The 26,886-nt window shown below is 39.1% G+C and overlaps 1 protein-coding gene across 1 annotated transcript in view; it reads right to left on the minus strand.

Moving 5' to 3' along the window:
• LOC140244968 (uncharacterized) overlaps positions 1-26,886 on the minus strand; it is a 76,651-nt gene that overhangs the window by 18,222 nt on the left and 31,543 nt on the right. The window contains exons 2-3 of the mRNA XM_072324575.1: positions 25,889-26,090; positions 6,692-6,873 (exon numbers count right to left, since the gene is read on the minus strand). Coding sequence (XP_072180676.1) covers positions 6,692-6,873; positions 25,889-26,090 — 384 coding nt within the window. The remainder of the gene's footprint in view (positions 1-6,691; positions 6,874-25,888; positions 26,091-26,886) is intronic.

The following is a 26,886-nucleotide window of genomic DNA, read 5'->3' on the forward strand; positions in this document are numbered from 1 at the left end:
TCTATGTCATTCAGAACTCAAGACAGGGATCTTTTAATCTTTCATCATGGCGGCCATATTTGAATTCACAATGGCGGCTGTCCCAGTGGTCAGATCTCTTGGATCAGGCAATTCTTGAAATCAGCAGTCCCTCAAAATACCCTTGGCCTTATATTCAAAATTTCACACTGTCCGCTGGAAGTGAGCATTTTTTCATATATCTTCTCCACTATAAATGGATCCACACAAATGCTCACTTTTAGAAACATTTCAGAATTTTGTATTTGTATTGCTTCATGACATTTCACCTTCTTGTACAAATCGTTAATTCTACTTTGCAGTAGATTCTTAATTGCATAATTTGGATATGGAACTTGAAATGATTGAGAAAAATAACTGATATTGAAAACCACCTTTAACCAGATTTTTACCTCCGCCTTCAGGTGAAACCTACAGTCAGCTAAGGTTATGTTTTCGATTCTGTATGTTTGTCTGTCTGTCTGTTTGTGTACAAGATAATTTGAGAACAGATGAACAAATTTTCATCAAACTTTCAGAGTGTGTTCATAATGAGGTAGGATATAAATAAATAGATTTTTGGGTCATGAGGTCAAAGGTCATAGGGGTCATAAGGGACGTAAAATAAGCTTAATCTCTCCCAATAACTCAAGAAAGGATGATTAGATTTTCACCAAACTTGCAGGGTGCCTTTGTAATGATGTGAGAGAGAAACTATTAAATTTGGGGGTCACAAAATCAAAGGTTATAGGTCCACAGGGTCATTAAGGTCATAAACTACGCTTGATTCCCAATTAAGAATGGATGATCAGATCTTTACCAAACTTGCAGGATGTCTGCATTATAAAGTATTAGAAAGTAAGAAATTTAACAATTACAATTCGGTCATGAGGTCAAAGGCATGGGATTATAGAGGACAAGCTCCCAATAACTGAACAACGGATGATCAGATTTTCACCAAATGTACTGTGTAGATGTCCCTGTACCTCTATGATTGCATTTAAGATACTGCCTATAAAATGGCAATATTTCAACCATGGCTGCTTTATATATAGTGGCAGAGGTCTGCTTTCTTGGAATGCTCTTGTTTTACATGAATTGTGCACATTGCAGTATTAGAGAACTGCTACACGTATGTAGCATATGTACAACCATATTTAAATCATTAAAAAATGAAAGTATTGTTATGCAATGCTTCTTTTTTAAAATCTTGCTGTCTTGTCTTTCCCCTTCTTCTCCCCTATGTACCGGCCCTCTTGTACATACACATAAAATGTCATAAATATACATCAAATACATCCAAAATGAAAAAAAAAACACCCCATATTACATCCTTAAAATATGTGAAATTCATTTAATTCAAAGCTATGTGCTTGCATGCTCTCTCTAATCAATTACTTCTTGAAATCATAGTGCCACATATACACGTGTAGTGTAATCAGAGAAACACACAATGTACATTGTTTATGTGAAATTGAAAAGCTAGTATGGCAATTAGTTCTTCAAGATCAGGATGCACTTTGTAAGTGACAAGCGTCAAATATGCATGATACTCCCCATCACGTTTAATAGCCCGCGGCTCTTGAATGGAAACCAACGATGTGAAGGAGACAAATTAGCACTATGGTGAATTGGACAAAGCTTATACAAAGGAGTGAGAGAAAGAGAAATGAATGACAAGAGAGAAGTAAAAGAAGACAAGAGCATTTAAAGAAAAGGGAGAGAGTTGGGGGAAAGACATTAAGAGAGTGAGAAAGCTTATTAATCATTAGATAGAGGGAGTGAGACCATGAACATATAGACTAATGCTGTCAAAGTGAGGAAGAGATGGGGAGAGAGAGAGACAGACATAAAAAATGCACAGTGCAGGGACATGTACATTGTTCTTCAAGGACATAATTATGCATGCACTGACACAAGGAATATTAATTAATCATGAGGCTCCCTAAGTAGGCTGGATTATTCATAGCATCATGCATCTGCAGCATGTTCAGGACTTATCCTAAGTGTGTACAGCCAGGGTTCCATGGGGACAAAATGATAATGTACTTTGCCAGCATGTGAGGGTGGCTCTAAAATGAAAGCTGCATGGCTGCACTGACTATATCAGACACCAAAAACTTGTAGCATCAAGTAACAGAGTTACATGCTGGCTTGACAAATTTTGAAAATTTGACTTGTGGCTTGTATTCCACTCTGACTTTCACAAGGCATCAACCTAAAAGGAAACTCTATGTCAAGCTGACTTTGATAATCAAAGGAAGTAAGGGGAACAGAGTAATGGAAATTTCTTTTCATCAGATTCCCCCCCCCAAAAAAAAAAAAAAAATGAATAAAACAAACTCTAAAATAAATGGAAATCATCAAATCACACCTGTTCTTGCATAACACTGTTGAAAGGTTCCATCATATTTTGCAAAGTCTATGAGCTACTGATACTATATTTTCCAAAAATTTCAAAGATCATCAATGCAAAAATCAGTCTCGTCATTTTTTTTTCAACAGTTTTTCTCTAAACATAGGCATCAACACTAATTCATTTTTTTTTCATTAATTATTTCATTTATTGATTCACTTAAGGAATAAGGAAAAAGTGTAAAGATATGAGTACAACTGTAGATGGAAGACTTGTAAATCAAGGAAATCATCACATCTTATATAATTTGCATGTATGTAGTTGGGACTGATATCACCCCTTCATCAAACCATGAAAATTTCAATTTCCATTACCCTAATCTCTTTTGTATTGATCATTTTAATGACATTTTCCTAATCTATGTTAAACCAAATTTACACTATTTAATGAAGTCACTGCTAAAATTGAGTACCCGCAGAGCTTCCTTTAAATCTTTGTTGATACCATGGGAAGTCTTATCAACTAGTGGTAATGGTAAAATTTAAACTTTACAAAATTGTAAGTTAAAGGGAGTGAATAAAAAATAAGCTTTAGAATAAAGCCTTCTTTCTCAGCTTCCAGGGAACCAACTTGTTTCTTTACATGGTATATATTGGTAATAGACTTTGTTAACATGTCCTATTAAAATAAGAAGCAAAGAATGCATGTCCAGAGATTTAGCCATCACAGTAAATGTAGATCCTGGAAATTTAACAATTATACAAGCTAAGCGCCTGTACCTACTGAACAACACAGGACATTTGTTGTTGTTGTTGGTTGTTGTTGTTTGTTTGTTTTTTTGCTGAAGCTACTTTCCTTTCACTTGATAAATTCTGACTTCTAAATGAAAGGGATTTGATATCAAACCTCTTTGACAATACAGCTGTGGACAGATCACCCGCTCTTTTAGACTAACATACAATTTTTGCCTAGAGTGACTGTGTGCTTCTTGTTACTAATGGATTTAAAGGACAAGTTCATCTTCATAGACATGTGGGTTGAGTGAATGCAGCAATATTAGTAGAACATATCAGTGAGAGTTTGAGCAAAATCGGACAATCCGTTAAAAAGTTATGAATTTTTGAAGTTTCTGCTCAGTCACGGCTGGATGAAAAGACTACTATAGCTTGTGATGTCACATGAGTACAATGATATAAAGAAATAATAAAGAAAATTCAACATATTTCCATTTTTCTCGCATAACAAAAGAACACTTGACTTCTCTCTTTGAGAATGCAGGGGGAATAATATTACCCTTAACATACGTCAGTAGCAAGTTGAAGAAATGTGCACTTTATTCAAAAAGTAAAGTTTTGTGAAATTCTCTTTTTATTTTCCTTATATAGTTGTACGCATGTGACATCATACACTGTAGTAGTCTTCTCTTCCAGCAGTGACTGCGCAGATACTTAAAATATTTGTAACTTTTGAACGGATTGGTCAATTTTCCTCAAAATTTCATTGATGTGTTCTACTAATATTGCTGCATTCTCTCAATCCTTATGTATATGAAGGTGGACTTGTCCTTTAAGTTTGCAGTATGGAAATTCTGTTTTTAATTTGCTTGATCCAATAGCCAATGGCTTCTTCAATAAGATTTTCACCCTTGCAAATATCTCTGAAATTGCAGTTTAATAAGATTTAAACCTTCTCTAGGCAGAGAGGGATAGCAGACATTCTAAAGTATGTGGACTTCACAGATGCATGGAAGGATCACTGATACACCACTGCACTGTCATGAACACACAGCTATCCTAGAGTCCTGCTGGAATGTTTGTCTGGGAATTATATTGTGGGTCTGGCGCACGAAAAAAAAGGCAATAAAGAAGAAGGAAAGAACATGAAATGATGATGTATATGCCAGCCCATTTTATGGCCTGAAGGGCATAGACAGACATCATCTGGTCTGTTTGAGTGTACTATGCAACATGAGCACCCTACACTGAAGAGTACGTAAATGTTGGTGTCAAGTGTGAAGCATTCACTGGATTGCTGACTCTGACGAAAGCATATCCAGTCAAGAGATGCAAAACATAGTATACCCTGAACAAAGTTGCACAAGAGAACAGAGAGAGAGAGAGAGATAAGAGGGTGGAGAAGATATGTCTTAAATAAAATTTACAATTTTCTTCCACTTGGAATGATAGATTTGGAATAATTACAATATAGTTATAGAGTCAATCTGATATTACACTGAAATGAAAACAAGGTTATATCATGTTGTCAATTATCAAAGTGATTTTTTTTCTCACACTGACATATTATATCTATGCCTTTGACACACTACATATTCTGCTTTCTATTTAAGAAATCTTGGGGGAACAAGCTTTTGCTCATACAGATCCACCAACACTATGGATTTTACTTCCATGTGAGCTGAAAGACTCAAACTCTAAAATGTCTTATAGGAACCACCTAAAATTGTACTTGTTTAACCATGTGTTTTGAAGAAAGACATTCATTTCTTCTTCTTTTATGTTATTTTTAGTCTTTTTGCTCAAGTACCTTAAGCATTTAATCTGAATGGAAAATGGAGCTATAGAATTATACATATCATTATTATTACTACTACTTTACCATCGATGGATATTTCCATGTTTTCTATGTGTATAAGAATACTTTCAAATTGACATTCACTACCGAAAAAAAAAAAAAAAAAAAAAAAAAACTTTATCAGTACCTTTTGTGCTTTCTACCACACATCTGCCATGTCAGTTTAAGGTAGTCTATTCTCTTAGACCTCATTGGATATGAGTTAGTGGGAATTAAATTTCCGATCTTGATTTATTTAGGATGATATTGAGAAATTAATGCAAGAGATCAACAATATGGGTGATATTGGAGAAAAGATGAGAAACTTGAAAACTACCTTTAATGTCAGTGAGTCATAGAAACCTGGGGACCTCAATATGGTAACAAGATCACAAGAGATTCACATACATGTGTAGGAGAAGATTCTATGATCATTATGTAAACAAAGAGATCAAAAACAGGATACATCTTATATAAAGGGATCAGTTTTCTGTTATTCACGATATGCATGAACATTATTTCCTTATTACAATCTAATAGAGTTAGCATGTTCCTTTCAATTGTGAGAAAATTTTGACTTTAGGGACATACTAAAAGCAAAGCATGTCAGAAAAATGCTGCCTTTATTTACTTGCAGCCCATCCTTAATTAAAATTTCATGGGAGCTGGGGAATTGTGGCTGTGATACTATTGTATGGACACATATCATGACTTGACAGGTATAGAGATAGACATTTGTTAATTACCCTATAATATAATATATTGCTGTGAGAAATTCATCAATGCTGTATGCCATGAACTTCTTTTCTTTACCTGGTTGTACACTGTACAATGAGTCCCAGTCATGGCACAAGAGTCATTAATGGTCTTGAACCAGCCCACCTGAGTTTGCAACACTATAAGAGTAATCCTGGCTAGAGGGGGTAGGAATACTAAATATTACTTTGAAAGATAGATTTGTAGCTATAAAAACTGCAAAGTGTCAAGTAGCAATGCACAGATGGCACAAATTGTATTCATGATGCTGAAGTTCAGAGTTGTTTGTTTGTTTGTACCTCTTCACTTTGTTCTTAATTTTACAGTTATTGCTTTGCCACAGTTCTGTGGGACCCAAACTCAGCACAAATGAAGGTTGAATTGCACATTCTAATGTGGGATAAGAGACATCTAGACAAACCCACTTATGTGACAAACACATCTTCCACTTTGCACTTCTCACTGTTCTAGGTCAGAAAGAACACATTTTCATAACATGACAGCTTAGATAAAGTTCATAACAGTCATTCATTTACCAATAACTGCACACATGGTTCACCAATGCAAAGTTTTCAGTGCTCCAATTTCTCTATCTGCTTCACATAAACAAGATATGCTGATCTTGTGCGGAAAGGCAGTAACGTCAGAGAGCATTTTTGCACATTTCCAAATGAAAACAAGGAGACAAAATATCCCGTCTTCTCTCAGAAATGTGTGTTTGAATCATCTCATAGAGTCAAGAATTTTTTCAAATAATACTGTGACAAACAATATAAAGGCCTAGTCAGTTTGGGCAGACAAATTTCTACCTATAGTTATTCTTCAAGATCAATTTGAAGTTTTGAACTTCAGTGATTAGCTTGTACATGTATTTTAGCTGGACTGAAAATTGGTGATCTTCAAGATTCATCATCAATGATTAAAACTACTTGATTCCTCGTTGGTTATACTTTATCCATGAGCCAAGGGGGGGGGGCAGGGGAGATGGCTCGGGTAGGGATTGGGACTCACCACAGATTGCAAGTCCAGCACTGGTCAGAACCACTCGTTTTACTTTCCCATTGGCCACCACTGCCTTCAGGACATTGGTCACCCCTTCCACTGCCGGCTTGATGACCACATTCTCATCCGCAGGAACAGACAGGGGGAAGGGGGATGCTGTGTGAATGACATACATACAGCCATCCACTGCACTGCATCATGGAAAACAAATATAACAAAGAAAAGCAGAACTGATAATGTTAATGAACATGATGAGGTGAAAAGTGAACACAACAATACAAATAATTCTACCACTGACTACTCCTCCTATGATACTCCAACTAATTTTGATAGTGGTGATGATGACGATGATGATAACGATGATGATGATGATGATGATGATGATGATGATAATAATAATAATAACAGCAACAAAGAGACATCAAGGAACAAACATCATGATCATGGATGTTTGGCACTAATGATCGCATGCTTTAGATACTAAATCTTGCTATTTTGAGAAAAAATACCAATCCTGCAACTTCACAAGGTAGGCAGTTATGTCAATGAATGAATTCATGATAAAAATTCTCTATTGCAACTGTTACTTGTCTGATAAACTGACATGGGAAAAGAATATGCCTGGTTTAACAGCGCGGCCTGCATTCCAGCTGAGCAATAAGCATCTTTGTAACTATTTTGAATAATAATGAATAGTGAACCCCTGTTGAAACCATCTCAGTTGGTCAGGGTTTTCCACCACATGATGTGGACATAAATTCAGTTCAATTCAATCCAGTTCAATGGTAATTTATTTCCATAAAAACTCCTGAATTTGTTCCATGTTACATATCAGGACAATTACCCCCCCCCCCCCTTGAATACAGGTTAATAATAGGGTTAGAGTAAAGATTAGGGTAAGGGTTAGGTTTAGGGTTAAAGGGTGTGTACACTTCTGGTCGAGGTGAGGATTTAGCTTTTAACGTTTAGCGAGATATTCAAAAACCACTCTATGAGATGTCAAGGAGCATGCAATTCTAAGGGGTATCAAAAGCTTATTTGATAAAAATCGGTTTTGAAATGGCTGAGATATCTAAAAACAAGGTGAAACAAAGAGATCCTAATAAAAGGCGTGGCCTGTCGCCTTAAACATAACATAATATATCATAATATAACAGAACATATAACATAACATATAAGATAAGATAAGATAACACAAAATAACATAACATAACATAACATAACAGAACATTACATAACATATAACATCATGACCATGTGTGCTGAAATCAGGTGATGGGAGTTGTCATTTCATTAGTCAGTAGCTGAGCCAAATTTTTAAGAGCCAGGCAAAAAATATAGTGAGCGTATTTTAAAAGCATATTCTCTTTTTCTGATGCTCATATTCCAGATGAGTTAAAAAACAGAGCAGATGTGCAGGTGATCTCCATTTCTGTCTCATCTTTCCACTCCAGTGGAATCTTTTACAGGGCTGTGAATGCCAGCATCTCAGACATGGTCCAACAGACTTGCACGATTCAATGCTCCAGGGCTGATCAATCATGCAAGTGTGATGCCTCATATCAACCTAGTCATAGCTCTTATGCTTGTACCATTACAAATTATACTAATACACTAAAGCTTCTTCAGATGCCACCATTGCTGGTACAATTACAACATGCAATGATATAATACATTTATGGAGTGCTTCACAGCAGTCTACGCATTGTCTATACCCCTTTAGAGTACTCGCAGACACACAAGCAGGATGAACAAACAGTTTTGATGTGTGTTATATTTACCCCACAATCAAGTATGCATTTTAGTTAAATGGGCAGAAATTTTTTAGACAAACCTGGTCTATTTACATAGTTTCAAGCAGAAGTCTTTAAAATGGGTGTAAATGTAAAATTCTCAAGAAACCTTGAGGTCCTGAAAGACGATATAGAGCACTTAGGCTTAGCATGTTTAATGAGCAGGACGTACACGATGGATTCATCACATCACAGCTAGGCCAGCAACTAAGATTTTTTTGGATGGAAAAGTGGACCTTTTGATAAAGATGTACATACATACACGGCTTTCAAACACGCAAAAAAAAGATATTCCTTTTATGACATTTGTGAATCAAGACCACATTAGAAAGGGTGAATCACCCGAAAATTTGTATGTCATAATAAACTGTTGGTATTGACAGCATGAACTTGAGTTCTGTTCTATTATTTCTATGTTATTGCACCAACACGTGGACTACTTAATATACTTGTTGGGCAAAATAAACAACAGTGAATGAAGTGCTGACAGATATCAGGAAAATGCCAAGTGGACCCTGCTTGTGAGTGAGAGGCTCGATCAAACCCCCTGACCCCTCTTCAGTTACAAGTCTGTATCAGTACAAGTAAATGCATACAATGTATTAACTTGTAATAAATTCTGTGCATGCCCTATATAAACCCTAACACGAGCAACATACACCCTACCCTAATTACAAGCACAGTGACACACTAATCATTTCTACATAAGTCTAGCCAGCTCTCAAGATAAACAAAGAATACACTAACTCCACTGAGACTCTAAACCTGTCTTCATTCTGTTCACTGAAAAAAAACAACTTTTGGTTGCAGTAGAATTGCAGCAGTATGTGGCTGCATGCCAAGAATAAGAGTCTAGCTGCACATGACACATTATGCTAAGTAGCAATAGCAAAAATCGTGCATGGGGCTTGGATGGCATGATGTTGGGGCTACATTCATGCAGATTGTTTACAAAATTATGCTGCACACTCATGTAAATGGAAATAAAAGAAAGAGTGCGAGAGAGAGAGTAGAGTTAAAATCTTGTTGACAAGTCATATGACAATGTATATGTATGTCCCCACTGCATAAAGTTAAAATAATATGAAAGTCAAAAGAAAAAGATAAGTTTAGGTTTGGTTTTGTTTTGTTTTTCAACATGATCTACATAACTGCACCACCATAAAAGTGGCATTAAGTGCCGATTGCATTTTTGTGATGAGCATTGGCATGGTCATGTGACTTGTGCACAAACCAATAGGAGAGTTGCAGGTGATGACATCACTGCCTCTCTTTATTTCCATGTTCGGTGAAAATATCTGAAGCTTTGAAATCCCATAATTTCAATCTTATGATTGACTTTGTTATTAAAGACTTCTTTCATTTTGTTTATCTGATTATACTCAATTCATTCTCCTGAACTTAAAGGCATAATTCACCATTTGCAGATGAAACAAAAACCCAATATTAGTGCTTCAAAATAGTTCTAAAATGTAAGTTTGGGATAGAAACAGCCAATGCAAAAATTTGAACCAGTATAATCAATGTTAAGTACTAGTATTGTTAGATATACAAAATGCGAAAATTTAAATAAAAATGTTTCCAGACTAAACCGTCTACAGTTATGGTTTAATTAGAAAAATAGTGATATCCCCTTATATTTTAGGCTTCATTGCCAGAAATTAATATGGTAGGATGTTTTGTGATACAACTGATCTACACAATTACATCAAAAATGATATCTTGAACATTTTAAAATCACTGCTCCAAAAGGTAAACAGAACCTTTAACATGGTGTGAAATTTACACTTTGAAGTAGTTTAATATCTTTTGAATTGCATTAAATCAATTTTAGTGCAATTAATGTACTTCATATTTAGCATTATTTCATCTGAAATTTGATTTATAACATACATTTCATTTTGTAGAAGACAAATAAACATCTACTGTATGAACTTATAAAGCATTATATTGTATTATGTTATACAAAACAAAAACAAAAACCAACGTTTGTAAGCTTTAAAAATGCACTTGACTAAAACTGTTAATAGACAACTTTTCTGGCTTTTTTTTTCGCTTTGCATGCGCTTCTCTCTCGTTATCTCCTCTCTCTCTCTCTCTCTTTCTGTGTGTGTGTGTGTGTGTCTCTCTCTCTCTCTCCTGAACTCTCCTTTGTTTTCGTCTCTTTCATTTTGAACTACGGCGATGTACTTGTATAGTAATTGTACATGGTTATCTTTAACTGATCATGTTTGTTTCTGTCGAAATGTGTGCCGTAGTTTCATCACCATGTTTTTCTGTTTTCTATGTCTTTGTTGTTTTTTATGTATGAGTTTTGTTTTTCATTTCTGTATATCTATGTTGTATTTCATCCACACGGACCTGCGGAAGAACAGTCTTTGGACTGAAGTATGTTGCTGTGATTACATAAATGAATTATGAATGAATGAATGAATATTGCATTGTATTGTTTTGTTTGGAATTGTACCATTCACAAGATGAGAACATGATACAGATTTTTTTTTTCTTTTTTGCAAGCCACTGGGGACACATTGCATCATTATCTGACAACATGCTATTAAGGCAGATGAATTTTTACAGAGATTCACACAATTTTTGCAAATCAACACTCAACCACTCATGAGCATGACAGCTCTGAATGAAATTTGCACATATTGAACTCATTGAAGACTAGTCTCGAGTATAATTGGGCAGGTGTCAATGGGAAATGCATGTTGTAGCAAACTCTGTTCATCCTACGCATGTAAGTTTGAAAACAGAAACATAGAAATGACAAGTTGTTGAAGTAGGAACCCAGAATTTGAGGAAGTTAAAGCCGCAAAAATCAGGAAATAATATCTCTGCAAAGTAGGAAGGTAACAGAATAAAATGTAAATATGAATAGGAAGAAGGGAAACAAAATGAAAATGAGGAAGCTGGGATAATACTATAATAACTGTTTACTCAAATTCTGTCATGAGCTTGACACTTTTATTTACTCGTGATAGAGCTTTTTGACTTTATCTTATAAAGAGACTGTTTCTACTGAGCGATACAAATTTGAGGTGGTGCAAGGTGATGCAAGATGATTTGTGGTGATATGCGGTGACGCGTGGCAATGTGAGGGATTATTTTCAGTAGAAACACAGCAGGTAACTAAATTTGCAGTGTACCGGAAGTCTTTAAATATTGGGAGATTTCGCCCACATTATTTAATTGATCATCAAGCACCTAGCATATAAAGTTAAAATACTAATACGTGTTTTGTTTCTTGACCTAGTTTGTGCCACCTTGATTCTTGTTTTCCTTCCCATATGGCAGTGCTTGCACTGTGACCTAAAATGTGACTTCTACCACAAGTTCCCTTGTTCTCGATCATCCCGCATTACTGTGTACTTATCAGTAGAAACAGTTCAGGTACGCATAAAATACGAGGTAATGCCGAGGACAAAAATTCACAATGATGCAAGGTGATACGTGGTGTCCAGCAGAAACATGCTGAAAGGCAGGGCCTTCAGAGACAACACTGATAACACTGAAAAGGCTACCCATGGTAAACTAAACATTGCAGGTGCTATTAACTATGTAGGATTTTTTTTTTTTTTTTTTGGGGGGGGGGGGGGAGGGGCTCAAAAAAAAATGAAGCAACTAAACAGGGGCACAGAATGGGAGGGGCACGGCCTTATGCAGGATTTTTTATTTTTTTTTATGTGGGGGGAGGGGGGGGACATAGAAACAAAGGAGCATAGCGACCATTAATTAAACAGCAATAGCTCACTTGAGCCTTTGGCTCGGGCAAGCAAAAAGGAAACACCCCCAAATTCTTTAATTGATGCGGCACGCCATAAAACAACCCAGGGTAACATGATGCCCATTTTACAGCATTGTGTAACTCCATCTCATGTTTGTAAGATAGACATTGCTATATGACAGACAAATTTTAGCAATTAGAAAGAATTGATCCCTTTGCCAATTCAGTACTGGTATGACATGTTTAATGCAATTACAATGAAAAAGTTAACTAGTAAAGCACTCAGAGAGCGTAGACCTCCGCTAAGATAGACACTCATTTCCACCTATTCATGAAAGCTGAAAATCACCCTAATTTCCCAATAAGTCTTTTGTTTATGTCATCAGCTGTCAGTAGCTGCACAGTGCCTCGCCCCAGCACACCACGCGCCTTCGTGCACGCATGTAAATCTCAAATATGTGCAGCTTGAACTTCATTGACCCTAGATGCCAAAAGATAAAAAATCCTTCAAAAATTCACAAAAATTTCTGGATCACTACCAAAATTCAATCATCTGTTCCTTGTGTCATTATCAACTTTTCCTGCAAGTTTTATTCAAATCTGTTCACAACATTGTCAGTTATTTTGCACTTGGACAAACAAACAAACAAACCAATGCCAATGAAAGCATAACCTCCTTCCATGGCATAGGCAATGAATACCTATTATAATCATTGAGGGAATGACTGGGAAGAAGTTAAACTGGCTCATAGGACTTGCACAAGAAATGGTCCTAGATAATTTCTGATCTTTCCTACAGTATCATTGATTATAATGGCAAAACAAAAAGCTTGACAAAGTTACAGGGTTTTGAGGGAGTGCACTCACTTTACTAAAGCATCAATTTCTTAAATGAAAAAACAAACAAACAACTGACACTTGGAATTATTACTATTATTCTTTTTTATAATAGGCAGAATTTAACTTCCAATGATTTACATTGGGAGACCCAAGAGTTCAGAGGTTTTTTTTAATTTTTTTTAAATTTTTTTTTACTTAAGTGCTACAAAAGTTTCTTGTATAAAAGCACTACAAAAATTGCTTTTATACATTTTTTCTTTGGTAACCCAGGGTACAGCACTGAAAAATGGTGTCCCAGGGTACAAAAATCTGCATCATTTACTGCTCAAATCATTTTAAGATATAATATCTAAGGACAGCAGCTGAGTGGAGAAGGGTTTGAACAATGTGTGGAATTTTGATTCCTATTGCACTTTAACTCCTAGAAATAGGTGGCACTAAATTATGCTGAAACTATGTTCATTTTTGAGAGTGATAAAAGTACAAAAGAAATATCCCTACAGTGACTTTTTTCTTTGAGGTAGAATTGTCACGGAAAGTCTACATGCATTGTTATCTGAACATCATTTTCCCATATTAATGACTGTTTTTAACATTTGGAAGGATTGAAGAAAACTGTTTACTTCATGGCTGATCTGAAAGCTGATCATCTGATTGAGTTAATGCTATACCATGTACCATCTGTTCAAGTAAGTCACCTGAGATTGTGTACTGAGGATAAAGTATTTCTGTTTAGTTCTGTTTGCAAGCCATGGAAATTAGCATAACGTATGGTTGACTACAATATGATTACCATAAGCATAACATTATTTATACCAATGTACAGTTCCTGCGTACTCTCTTAAGCAAAAAGAACTGAAACCAACTCTAGTTCCTCTCAGTTCACATTAAACTCTCGGAGTTTTCAGAATATCAGTAGTCCTCATTATCATAACATTTGGAGTAGGTAGGGATAGTCTAAAAGACAGAAGAAAAAAAAATGCCACTCCAGCTTACAACATAAGTTGCAAGAATTCAAGCAGCTTTCTCAGTTCCTAGTTTTTCAATGCAGTTAAACACCATGAAGATCTGACCATCTGATGGCTTCTACATAATAATTCAGTCGACTTTTCTCAGATGTGCAAAACAGTACTATACACAGCTCTTAAGTAAGCTCCCCATTGGTCATATCATAGCTGGTTAGATTTCCGCAGGTGAGTGTGCAACTTCAGTCCAACTGAAATTTAAACCAGTCAAATATCATTCAAGTTTCATTTAACATTCTCAGCAGTTTCTCCCTATGTCACTAAATCTAAACCTAACAGTATTTCACTTTCAATTAAAGTGTATTATAGCTCCATCATAACAACATTCTCTAGTCCTATCATGCTGTGTGTCCTCAAGATGGGAATGTTGTCATGCAGAACTATCCAATAAAGGGAAGACTGTTCATTTTAATGGCAGGCATGGGTGGGTGAAAGAAAAGAGGAAGGAAGATACTTCCTTGCAATCAATCTGTGCTGTTGAGGAGACCATGGAGAAAATATATGTGGACATTTTCCTCTCAAACATTGCCAAATGCACAACATCCGTCCTCACCAAATGCCCAAGTCCTGACTAAGGTTTCATTGGTGTTGCCCTGTCGTAACATGAGGAGGGCAACTCCCTAAAGAGTTTCTTGAACTTAAGTCATTAAATCAGCTTTTCCACTGACACTTTTTTGTTGTCGTGAGACAAATCAAGATGAATAATGAACACCAATATGCACTGGGTTCACAGTGAATACATAAAAGAACTAGAAATGTCACTACCATAATGCATGGTCCTCCTAATAGGTCTATAGTACAACGTCTTGACAATGCGTGATGACAGTTTCACATAATTGGCAAAATATTAAAATGACAGGTTTGTCACAAATGTATTGGAGGTTCACTTTCCTTGAACTAGGTTCAATTGGACAATTGTCAGAGTGCAGGTATTTGGGGATTTGAAGATTTTTACTTGACTTTTGACCCTTTTATAAGTTTATGCGTTGAGTAATTTTCAAGGTATGGAGAATAAGTGTAATTTCAGTATTAAATGGTAAAATATTAGCATTTAAACCTGGCCTTTGACCCTTGACCTTTGACCTCAAAGTTCCATGTAAGAGAATCACTGTTGGGTAGAACATATGCTGTATATGTAATAAGTTTCATGATGATACCTTGAATTACTTTCGAGATATGGAGGAAGAAGTGAAATTTAGCACTTTCATTTGACCTTTGACCTTTTGACCTTTTTCCTTTTGGCAAGAAACTTCCCACAGAATATCTATTGGTAATACATGCCTATATCAAGTTTTAAGAAAAATCCTGCAGGCATTGCATAAATATGAGGGAAGTAGTGACATTTTGAGGAGTTGACCCTGACCTTTAACCCCCTGACCTTTGACCCATCACCCTACCTTCCCTAGATAATCACTGCCCGTTAGTACATGCATAACACTATAAGTCCCACAAAGATCCCTTGAACCATTTGCGAGATACAGCTGTATGGAGAAAAATGTGAAATTTCAACATTTTGACTTGACCTTTGACCTCAAGACCCAAAATTCTCTCTGGGGAATCTTTATTTGGTAGTTCATATGTACATCAAGTTTAAAGAAAATACCTTCAGGCATTGCATGGATATGGGGGAAATAGTGACATTTTGAGCATTTGACCTTGACCCTTTGACCTTTGACCTTGAGCATGTGCACCTAAAAGTTGATACGCACAACTTCACCCACTCATGCATATATATGGAAAGTTTCATTAAGATACCTCAAACATTTTTTTAGTTACGCTGTCCACAAAATTAATTAAGGACGGAAGGACGGACGGAAGGACGGACGGAAGGACGGACGGTCGGACGGACGGACAACCCAAAAACATAATGCCTCCAGCACCACTTCGTGGCGGAGGCATAAAAACAAAAACAATCTACCTTTCATTGAATGTGACAGTAAAGAGCATGCATTTACCATTAGCAGTATTATGAGTTGATGTATTTTACATACATTACACTAACAGATGATCTGGTAAAAATTATGTTAGCACATCAAGAGTAATAGGGCATTCAGACGCAAAAAATTTATACTAGAATGGTATAGCTACACCAAAACGGTATAGCTATACGATGAATTTATACGTCTGAATGCTGACTAACAAAACGACGTATAATGAAACGACATACAATGTATAGCGAAATGACAGTCAGAGCATCGTTTCGAACTAGAACTCAATAACGAATCAGCATTCCATCGTGTGCATTGTGCGTCTGAACGTATGGCGACCATAGAACGGTATAACTGGGCGGGGCTTAATGGGAGCGAGCACGAAAGGTGACCTTGTACCTGTCACTCATGACCACAACAACATGCGCAGTGAGAAACTGCACATCTATACGACGTTTTTCCGGAATGATCGAAATTAGCGTCTGAACGTCTATCGGCTATACGATGATTCTTTATACGTCATTAGTGTGCTGTTTGTGCCTGTAGCCTCGTCTGCAGGACCTTACTACATTTGTAGATTTTTAACGTTGCAAACGCACTGTTCATATACACGCACAGTCAGAATCTGAATCATAACACTTGTCATAGACGCAGTCCTTTGCTTTCCACTGGCTATTAAAGTGACTTTATTCAGTTATCCAGCTCATGCAGCTCACCACAGCATAATGTCATCTGTGTGACATGAGTATAGCGATGTCAAGCGACATGTAGTGAATTGTAGTGCAGTGTAGTGCAGTGTACAACTAGTGTAGTGTAGTGGTTCACTGTGACAGAAACACATGAAGAAACATTCATATTAATTACACTTGTATCAACTTCAACCAAATTGATATACACCAATTTAACATATTACTTAGCGCTCAAAGACTTAAATGTAGCTTGCGCTCTACGACAAATTGTTCATTATTATTACTGTTTGAGTAATATTATCACAAACCTGTTAATTACATGCAACATGCATTTTAGATATATTCAGTGTACAGTAGTCGATCTGAATATGACATATATCTGTCAGTATATGAATTCCAAACTGCTGTCAAACTTTCATATAACTTTAAATTTGTGGCAATTGTGTAGAAGCCTATCCATTCAGGCTGAATAAAACAAATTAAATACACTGTTTGATTACCACTGCCAGTGCTGGTACAACTACAATGGGCAAAAGCCCCTAAGCTTCACTGGGCAGTTTGTTTGTTTGTTTCAATACTTAACTTCCTTATTGAACTATATAGTACAGCTGTACAGGGTTCTGGATTACACCCCCCTACCAAACTATCCTGTGCACCGCACAGCTAACTACACAGACCATCTCACTGTTCTGGAGTGGTCTCCATGGCAACTATCTCTACTTGGGGCTGCACTGCACCCACCACTCTCTCTCTCTCTCTCTCTCTCTCTCTCTATCCCCCAGCCATGCTCTGGGTCCTAAAACACACATAGGCATATATACACTATATACAGTGAACAAGTGCAATGTACTACACTTTGAATATCCATGCTCAAAACAAGTTAATCTACTTTGTATGTCATTGTAAGTTAGTCTTCCAAACTGTCTAGGAACACTTTAGAAATACAACACCTTTCCATCACATATTATACATTATGTAATATACCAATCAAAGTATTCTTCTCATACTCATGGAAAGTTGATTCCAATACATTCTCCCCTGTGTGGGTTGAATATGTCTACACATCGACATGGAGCATGAAACAAAGAGATTTTACTCTCATTCAGATACTCATTAACAACTTAATTATATGCTCTCAATTAATGAGGAATATATGTGTATACACAAATCAAAGAAGGATATCAATATGAATTGGACTTACCAACTGTTACGTATCCTGGTCACTAAATATAACTCTCCTCATTGCTCTTAGAAGACACTGCTTGTCCTCAAAGCTTCCAAACTCACTCTGCTAACAAAGACTGTGCACTGCCTTGGGGGTGAAGGCATGTGCTCTATGCAAATTAGTTTGGGTGTTCTACTATGCAAACTAGGGTACTGAACAGAGCATGCATTGTTTTGGGGTTTGGGGTTGCTCTACTATTTTGGGGGTGTTAATGACTACCTATTGAGGGATAGTGTTGTCAATATTAAACTTCTTATGCCGCTACATACCGGCCCCCAATGACCTGACTACAGGAAGGTCATTTCTTACCTTCATCTAAAAGCGGCATTCTTTACTATGGTACTTAAACTTTTGACAACACTTGAACGGTTGAACATCAAACATAAACAATACTTCACTTCTTGCTAAACTATCACGTATAGCTGTGAATATCAACATTGACAATGTCATCACTTTACTGGTCATCTGCAGCTTCCAGCATACAGAGTTTGGAGATCGGTCTCCTAAGAAATATTGACCCTACTTTGACTTCCGCCTGGCGGACTAGTCCGTCTTTACCCGGGTACACCTGGGACACCTTTCCAAGCGGCCACTGGCCTCTTGGTGCACGTTCATCTGCCACGAGGACTAGATCATTCACAGCCAAGTTCCTGCGCGGAATCAACCATTTCTGTCGTTCTTGTAACAGAGGAAGGTACTCTGCTTGCCATCTCCGCCAGAAGACTGTCGCCAGGTACTGTACTTGTCTCCATCGGCGCCTTCCATAGCAGTCTCCCTTGTCAAACTTGCCGAGTGAAAGGCTGGGGTTCTGTTTCATCAACAGCAAGTGATTGGGGGTCAGGGGTTCTTTCTCCTGTGGGTCCATACTCAACTGTGTAAGGGGGCGTGAGTTTAGAATACCTTCTACTTCTACTAGCACAGTGGACAATACTTCGTCAGACACCGTCTGTTGTCCGAGCAGGCTGCCTAGAATCTTTCGAATTGATCTTACCATTCTTTCCCACACCCCACCCATGTGACTCGCTGTTGGGGTGTTGAAAGACCAGTTTACTCCTTGGTCTAGAAGGTAGTTGTTCACCTTGGTCTGGTTGAGGGAATGTAAGCTCTCACGTAACTCTCGTTCTGCACCCCTGAAATTTGTCCCATTGTCACTTACTATCTTCTCCGGCTTGCCTCTCCTAGCAATGAATCGTCGCAAGGCATTGACGAATGAATCTGTATCGAGCGAGTGAGCGACTTCTACATGAACTGCTCTGCTGGTCATGCAGGTGAACAGACAGCCATACCTCTTTACTCTACTGCGGCCTTGTTTCACCAGAATCGGCCCAAAGTAGTCGACTCCTACATATGTGAAGGGGGGCTTGTCTGGTGTGACTCTCTGCAGTGGAAGCTCAGCCATCATCTGTTCCATTCTCGGTGCGTTCCTCCTCTTGCACTTGAAACATTTTCCTACAACCTTCCTCACCGCAACTCCTCCTCTCATCACCCAATACCTGGTTCTCAGGGAGGACCACGTCATGCCTGCTCCAGAATGTCCCACCAGATGGTGATGGTGCAAAATGAGGAGCCTCGTAACATGATGATCATGAGGCAAGATGACAGGATGTTTCTCATCGTAGTCAAGAGGAGCATTGCCGAGCCTGCCACCGATTCGGACGATACCGTCTACTACGATTGGATTCAGCTTTTTCACAGCACAGCTTTTCAGTTCCTTGCCGTCGAGATAATCACCAAACACACCTCTTTGCATGATTTTGATGATGTCTTTCTCCGCTTCTATCAGCTCTTCTGCTGACAATGAAGACTTCATCTCGCCGTTCCCTTCACCCTTTGCCTTTGCGAGAAGCCACTTCTTGTACCGGAGAAGCCATGCCATGGCTCGCTTCAATTTATTCCATGAGGAATATCTGCTGAAGAGGTCTTGCATGTTACCTCTTACAGATGTCGCAAACACATGAATCTCTTTCTTCACTTCCGGGTCACTTCTTGGAACCTGGAGCACTTCTGGAGGTGAAGGCCAGAACTTCTCTTCCTTTGCAAGGAAATCCGGTCCAATAATCCAGCGCTGATCTTTCAGAAGCTCTGATGCTTTCAGGCCACGAGATCCATCATCTGCTGGATTTGATTTTGTGTCGACATGTCTCCATTGCTCAGGTGCAGAGGACGTGTGGATTCGTGCGACTCTGTTCACAACGAATGTCTTGAACCGCCTGCTTTCACTTCGTATGTACTGTAGGACGGCTGTAGAGTCAGTCCAAAAGACAGTCTCATTGATTTTGATTTCGAGCTCTCCCTTGATGCATTGGTCCATGGTCACTGCAAGGACAGCAGCCATCAGTTCCAATCTTGGGATTGACACCACCTTCATTGGTGCTAATCTTGCCTTCCCTAGGACAAATGCACAATGTACTGCGCCTGATTTGCTTGTCAGGCGCAAGTAGGACACAGCCGCGTATCCAACTTCAGACGCATCACAGAAGTGATGAAGTTGAGCTGATTCAATTTCCTGGAATCCCTCCGGCTTCAGACACCTACTTATTTGGATCTTCGTGAGCAAAGGCAAATCATTCAGCCACTCTTGCCACCGTTTTTCTTCTTCAGGTGATATCTTTGCATCCCAAGTCAAGTCTCGTCTGCATAAATTCTGTAGGAGTACCTTAGCTGGTAGCACGAATGGGGCAAGGAAACCCAAAGGGTCATAGAGGGAGCTTGCAACAGACAAAATCCCACGCCTTGTTGCCGGCTTCTCCTTTACCTGGACTTCGAACTTGAAGGAGTCTGTTTCCATGTCCCACAGGATTCCAAGTGTCCGTTGAACTGGCAAATCCTCGAGATCTAGATTCAGCGCTGACTCAGCCCTTTCCGACTCAGGAATTGAAGCAAGGACGTCTCGATCATTGCAGAGCCATTTAGTCAGTCTGAAACCTCCTTGGGCCAGAAGACATCTCAGATCTTCCACTAGACTCATCGCATCATCTCGGCACTTTACTGATTTTAAACAGTCATCAACGTAGAAGTTGTTCAGGACTGTATCGATGACTTCTTTGTTGAACTGTCCACGAGCATCCTCTGCAGTCTTTCTTAGTGCGAACCCCGCGCAACTTGGTGAAGATGTCGCACCAAAAAGATGTACTGTCATGCGATATTCTGTAGGCTCCTTGGACAGGTCACCATCCCTCCACCACAGGAATCTCATCGCATCTCGGTCTTTGACTGGAACCTTGACTTGGTGGAACATCCCCTGCACGTCGGCAACAAAGGCAACTCTTTCCTGCCTGAATCTTATGAGTACTCCGGCCAAGTTGTTGGTTAGATCAGGTCCTTGTAGTAGCTGATCGTTGAGAGCTGTGCCACGATAGCGAGCAGCGCAATCAAAGACTACTCTCACCTTCTCCGGTTTGTGAGGATGCACGACTGCATGGTGTGGGAGGTACCACTTCAAATCCTTGGGTTCCTTTGATTTCTTTTCTCCACCATCTGAACTCTTGGACTGGTGATCAGATTCGTCTTTCACCTCTTCTGCGTAGCCATTGGATATGTACTCGCCTAAGGTGGTTGTGTACCTGTCATGGAGTGCTTCATCTTTCTCCAGCTTCCTTTTGAGGTACTTCAATCTGACTTCTGCCAGATAGCGATTGGACGGCATCTCAGGTGGCCAGTATCGCCATGGTAGGCCGACTTCATGATGGTTACCAACCTTCCTTGCTGTATTTTCCATCATCTTCAAAGCCCGCTGGTCCTCGATTGACATGCCCGTCTTCTCCTCCTGGAGATAGCCTCCAAAATCCAGTTCCCAAAACTGTTTGAGTTGGCTGTGCAGAGCGTCTTCTTCTTGTTGTACGAAGTTGACACTAGCTGATGAGGATCTGCTCTTAGATGACGTCGGTCCCAACAGACTCCATCCCAACGGCGTGCGCACAGCATATGGCTCCTTAGGATTGCCCCTACGTTGGTCTAACACCCAGAAAGCTTCCGGGGTGTCTCCTCCAATAAGAAGCTGTACATCTTCTTCATCAATGTAGGGTAGTGTGATCCCCTTCAAGTGTGGCCATCCTGCCAAGTCTGCCCTTGTAGGAATACAAGCGTGTGAGATGTTCATCTCCCTGACAGTCCAAACCTTAGGAAGATCGATGGTCTTTCCGTCCGTGATGTTGCTCACCATCATCCCAACTTCCAAGCCCCTTTGGTTACATAGACTGTTACCGACAGTAGTCAACTGGAAGTCCTTTGGAGCTCCTTGTATGCCTAACTGCTTCACCAGTCTGTCGCTGCAGAGAGACACATCGCTTCCTTCATCCAATAGTGCCCAAGTTTGGATTACTTGGCCATTTCCTGCAACATTTACAGGAACAACACGAAGGCAGACCCTTTTCCTCGATGAAGAAGTACTGAGACACTGACCTCCTTCTGTCTTCGATGTTGTTGGATCACTGGTTGCAGTCGCCATGCTGGTCCCTGTTGATGATGTAGGTGTGGATGAATCATTGCGTCTTTCTTCCTTCTTTCCGCTTTGTGGAGGATGAAGAAGAGTGTGATGTTTCTTGTTGCATCCAGCTTTCTCACACTGTGGTTTTGCTGAACATCCAACAGCAAAGTGGGAAGGTTGAAGACAGTTATCACACAGACGTAGTTGCCTGGTCAGTTTGATGCGCTCAGAAAAGGGTCTTTCCTTGAATTTCTGACATTTCTTGAGTCCATGCTGCTGGCTGCAACAGGGACATTTCATACCTTGTGGGTGTGCAGTAGAATTTTCACTCCTCATACTTGCCTGAGTGGTGAAAGTCATGCGTTGAGGTCCCTTCTTTGGCCCACTTCCTACAGCTGGTTTTGATGACTTCCTTATGTTCTGTCCGAACATGTTGCTTGCAAGCTTTGCAGACTGCTCGACGAACTCAGTCATGCTCTCGAAGGTTGGGCAGACCCCTTTGCTCATCATCCTGTGTGCCTGCTTGGCCCACTCAGATTGTAGGTGCATTGGTAGGAGGTCTTGGATTTTGAGAAGATTGTCAGAACTATTCATATCGGCTGAATATCCCATCTGGGAGAGAACCATTTGACACCTGCGCATGTCCCTTGCCAAGTCCCACAGTCTCGCTCCATCATTCGGCTTCACCTGTGATCGATTCAAAACCTGCTGTATATGGGAATGAGAAACAATGTATGGTTGGCCGAACTGCTCAGCCAAAATCTCTCTGGCCTTACGATAACCTTCCTTTGCACCCAACAGAACACAATTCTCAATGCTTTGTCTAGCTTTACCAGTACAATATTGTATCAGGTATGTTAATCTCATACGATCATCACATGCCTTATCTGCTACGACTACATCAAAATTGTTCATGAAACTCCAGTACTCTATTGGATTACCACCAAATGTCACCAGTTCTGGTTTTGGCATATTTGTTGCCAAATTAAAGGCCTGAAACATGTGAGACCTATTATTCTCAAGAGCAGCAGCATCATTTTCAGATTTGACTTCTCTACTTGTGAAAACTGGGGCATGTGGATGAAGCTCTTTCTTTACTGCTGGAGAAGATTCAAGATTTGTACTCTCTACCTGAACATTGTGATTTTGCACATCAACTTCTTGAAGAGGTTCACCTGAATGAAGTTCTTCATTTACTACCTCTTCTTCCCACAACTTTTCTTCTACCTCTGCATTAGTTAACTCATCTTCGATCTCCATCCTAGCTAACTCCTGACCTAACTTAAACTGTTCCAGTTTCACCCTTTGTGATCTTTCAAACTGCACTTTCTTGAGTTTGGCCAGTTCCCTTTTCACTTTCGCCTCCCTCAGCCTTGTAGACGATGAACTCGCGCTGCTCCTTCGAGATGACCGGCTGCTAGTCGTGGTCGCAGACCTCACAGAAGCGTTGTCGTCATGTCGAACCGATTCAGCGCCACGCCTCTCACCAGCCTCCTTCCAGTCCTTCAGTCTGCCACGAAACTCCTCTATGTTCTGTTTGCTCTGTTCGAATTTCTCTAATGCAGCTTCTGCATCAACACCAACTAGCTTGCTATGATATTCTCTGAATCTGCCTTCATACAGCTGGAACACACTTTCAAGCTGATTGTACTTCTTCAAAACTGCATCCTTGTTATCAAACGTTGCCATAAGAACCTCGAGTTCCTTGTACATTTTAGTAAGGCTACCCATGTAACCTTGACAGGACTGTCGCAATGTTTTAACCTCATCTTGAGCTGGTTGAGAGATTTCAGATTCATGTTCAGTGCTCTCCATCGTGAAACCATCCATTTAGTTTCAAGAGAGCGACTTGAGTTGGAGTTATAAAGTTGAGCTGAAGAGTTGTGAACTTAAAAATGTAGCCTCGTCTGCAGGACCTTACTACATTTGTAGATTTTTAACGTTGCAAACGCACTGTTCATATACACGCACAGTCAGAATCTGAATCATAACACTTGTCATAGACGCAGTCCTTTGCTTTCCACTGGCTATTAAAGTGACTTTATTCAGTTATCCAGCTCATGCAGCTCACCACAGCATAATGTCATCTGTGTGACATGAGTATAGCGATGTCAAGCGACATGTAGTGAATTGTAGTGCAGTGTAGTGCAGTGTACAACTAGTGTAGTGTAGTGGTTCACTGTGACAGAAACACATGAAGAAACATTCATATTAATTACACTTGTATCAACTTCAACCAAATTGATATACACCAATTTAACATATTACTTAGCGCTCAAAGACTTAAATGTAGCTTGCGCTCTACGACAAATTGTTCATTATTATTACTGTTTGAGTAATATTATCACAAACCTGTTAATTACATGCAACATGCATTTTAGATATATTCAGTGTACAGTAGTCGATCTGAATATGACATATATCTGTCAGTATATGAATTCCAAACTGCTGTCAAACTTTCATATAACTTTAAATTTGTGGCAATTGTGTAGAAGCCTATCCATTCAGGCTGAATAAAACAAATTAAATACACTGTTTGATTACCACTGCCAGTGCTGGTACAACTACAATGGGCAAAAGCCCCTAAGCTTCACTGGGCAGTTTGTTTGTTTGTTTCAATACTTAACTTCCTTATTGAACTATATAGTACAGCTGTACAGGGTTCTGGATTACACCCCCCTACCAAACTATCCTGTGCACCGCACAGCTAACTACACAGACCATCTCACTGTTCTGGAGTGGTCTCCATGGCAACTATCTCTACTTGGGGCTGCACTGCACCCACCACTCTCTCTCTCTCTCTCTCTCTCTCTCTCTATCCCCCAGCCATGCTCTGGGTCCTAAAACACACATAGGCATATATACACTATATACAGTGAACAAGTGCAATGTACTACACTTTGAATATCCATGCTCAAAACAAGTTAATCTACTTTGTATGTCATTGTAAGTTAGTCTTCCAAACTGTCTAGGAACACTTTAGAAATACAACACCTTTCCATCACATATTATACATTATGTAATATACCAATCAAAGTATTCTTCTCATACTCATGGAAAGTTGATTCCAATACATTCTCCCCTGTGTGGGTTGAATATGTCTACACATCGACATGGAGCATGAAACAAAGAGATTTTACTCTCATTCAGATACTCATTAACAACTTAATTATATGCTCTCAATTAATGAGGAATATATGTGTATACACAAATCAAAGAAGGATATCAATATGAATTGGACTTACCAACTGTTACGTATCCTGGTCACTAAATATAACTCTCCTCATTGCTCTTAGAAGACACTGCTTGTCCTCAAAGCTTCCAAACTCACTCTGCTAACAAAGACTGTGCACTGCCTTGGGGGTGAAGGCATGTGCTCTATGCAAATTAGTTTGGGTGTTCTACTATGCAAACTAGGGTACTGAACAGAGCATGCATTGTTTTGGGGTTTGGGGTTGCTCTACTATTTTGGGGGTGTTAATGACTACCTATTGAGGGATAGTGTTGTCAATATTAAACTTCTTATGCCGCTACAGTGCCCATTCAATACCTCTTCCATGACTCCTCATTCTCCAGGTCTGCCTCTACGAGCTCCAATTCATGAGCAGCGTCCGCACAGAGTCCCTTGAGGTGCTTGTTCCTAGCCTCATTGGCCAGGCTCCTGACCGTGCCCCTCACTGCATACCCTTCCTCCTGCAGCTGCTGTACAATGTGGGCTGCAATGTATCCTGATGCACCTGTCACCAAAACTCCTGGATGCACAAAGCAAGGCACAGAGGACAAATCAGGCAATGATAAATCACAATAAAGTGACACCATGCGACATCACCATATCAATCAAGTGACAGGAATGTGTCAGAGCTTGGGCACAGTAAGAATTCTTGTGGATGGATATTTGCATTTAGAGAGGAAAGGTGTGACATGATGGATGGGGATATGTGTGTAGATTCTATCCTCTTCTCATCCATTCATTCAAGAGATGCTATATTCAAATCATTTGTCTTTGAAGAGTTGTGAGGCAGCATTACCCTGTGCATGTGGTTTTTTTTAAATAATACCAAGTTTCTCAGATTTTCATTTGCATGGGTTAATCATCATCATATACTCATGCATCAAATTCTTTGATGAATCTTATTTTCAGTTCAGCAGCTAAAAATTTATGACATGAGAATTTTACCTCATTTCCTCTTACTGCTTTAATTGCATATGTGCCCCATAAAGAGAATTACCGGATATATTTTGCAAATGCTGAAAATTAAAGAGAAAGCTAAAGATCAACACACACTGCAGATAAACATTAAAGGGGTTTCAGTAGTTCAAAGCCAGCATGTAATCTTCTGTGTATTCAGGGGGCACCTATTGTCATGGGGAGTCCATTCATTGGACTATACCAGTAAAGTCTTTTTACCAATCATTTCATAAAGAGTGTAACATTCTTTGTATTTCACACTTTAATAATGACTTTGTTCATAAATCTGGGCAAGATACATGGTGACTTCTCACCATTACATATCCTCTGAGAAAAAGGTAGTTAATTCTTTAAAGGGG

This window comes from Diadema setosum, chromosome 21 (assembly GCF_964275005.1).
Source record: "Diadema setosum chromosome 21, eeDiaSeto1, whole genome shotgun sequence".
Classification (NCBI taxonomy): Eukaryota; Metazoa; Echinodermata; class Echinoidea; order Diadematoida; family Diadematidae; genus Diadema; species Diadema setosum.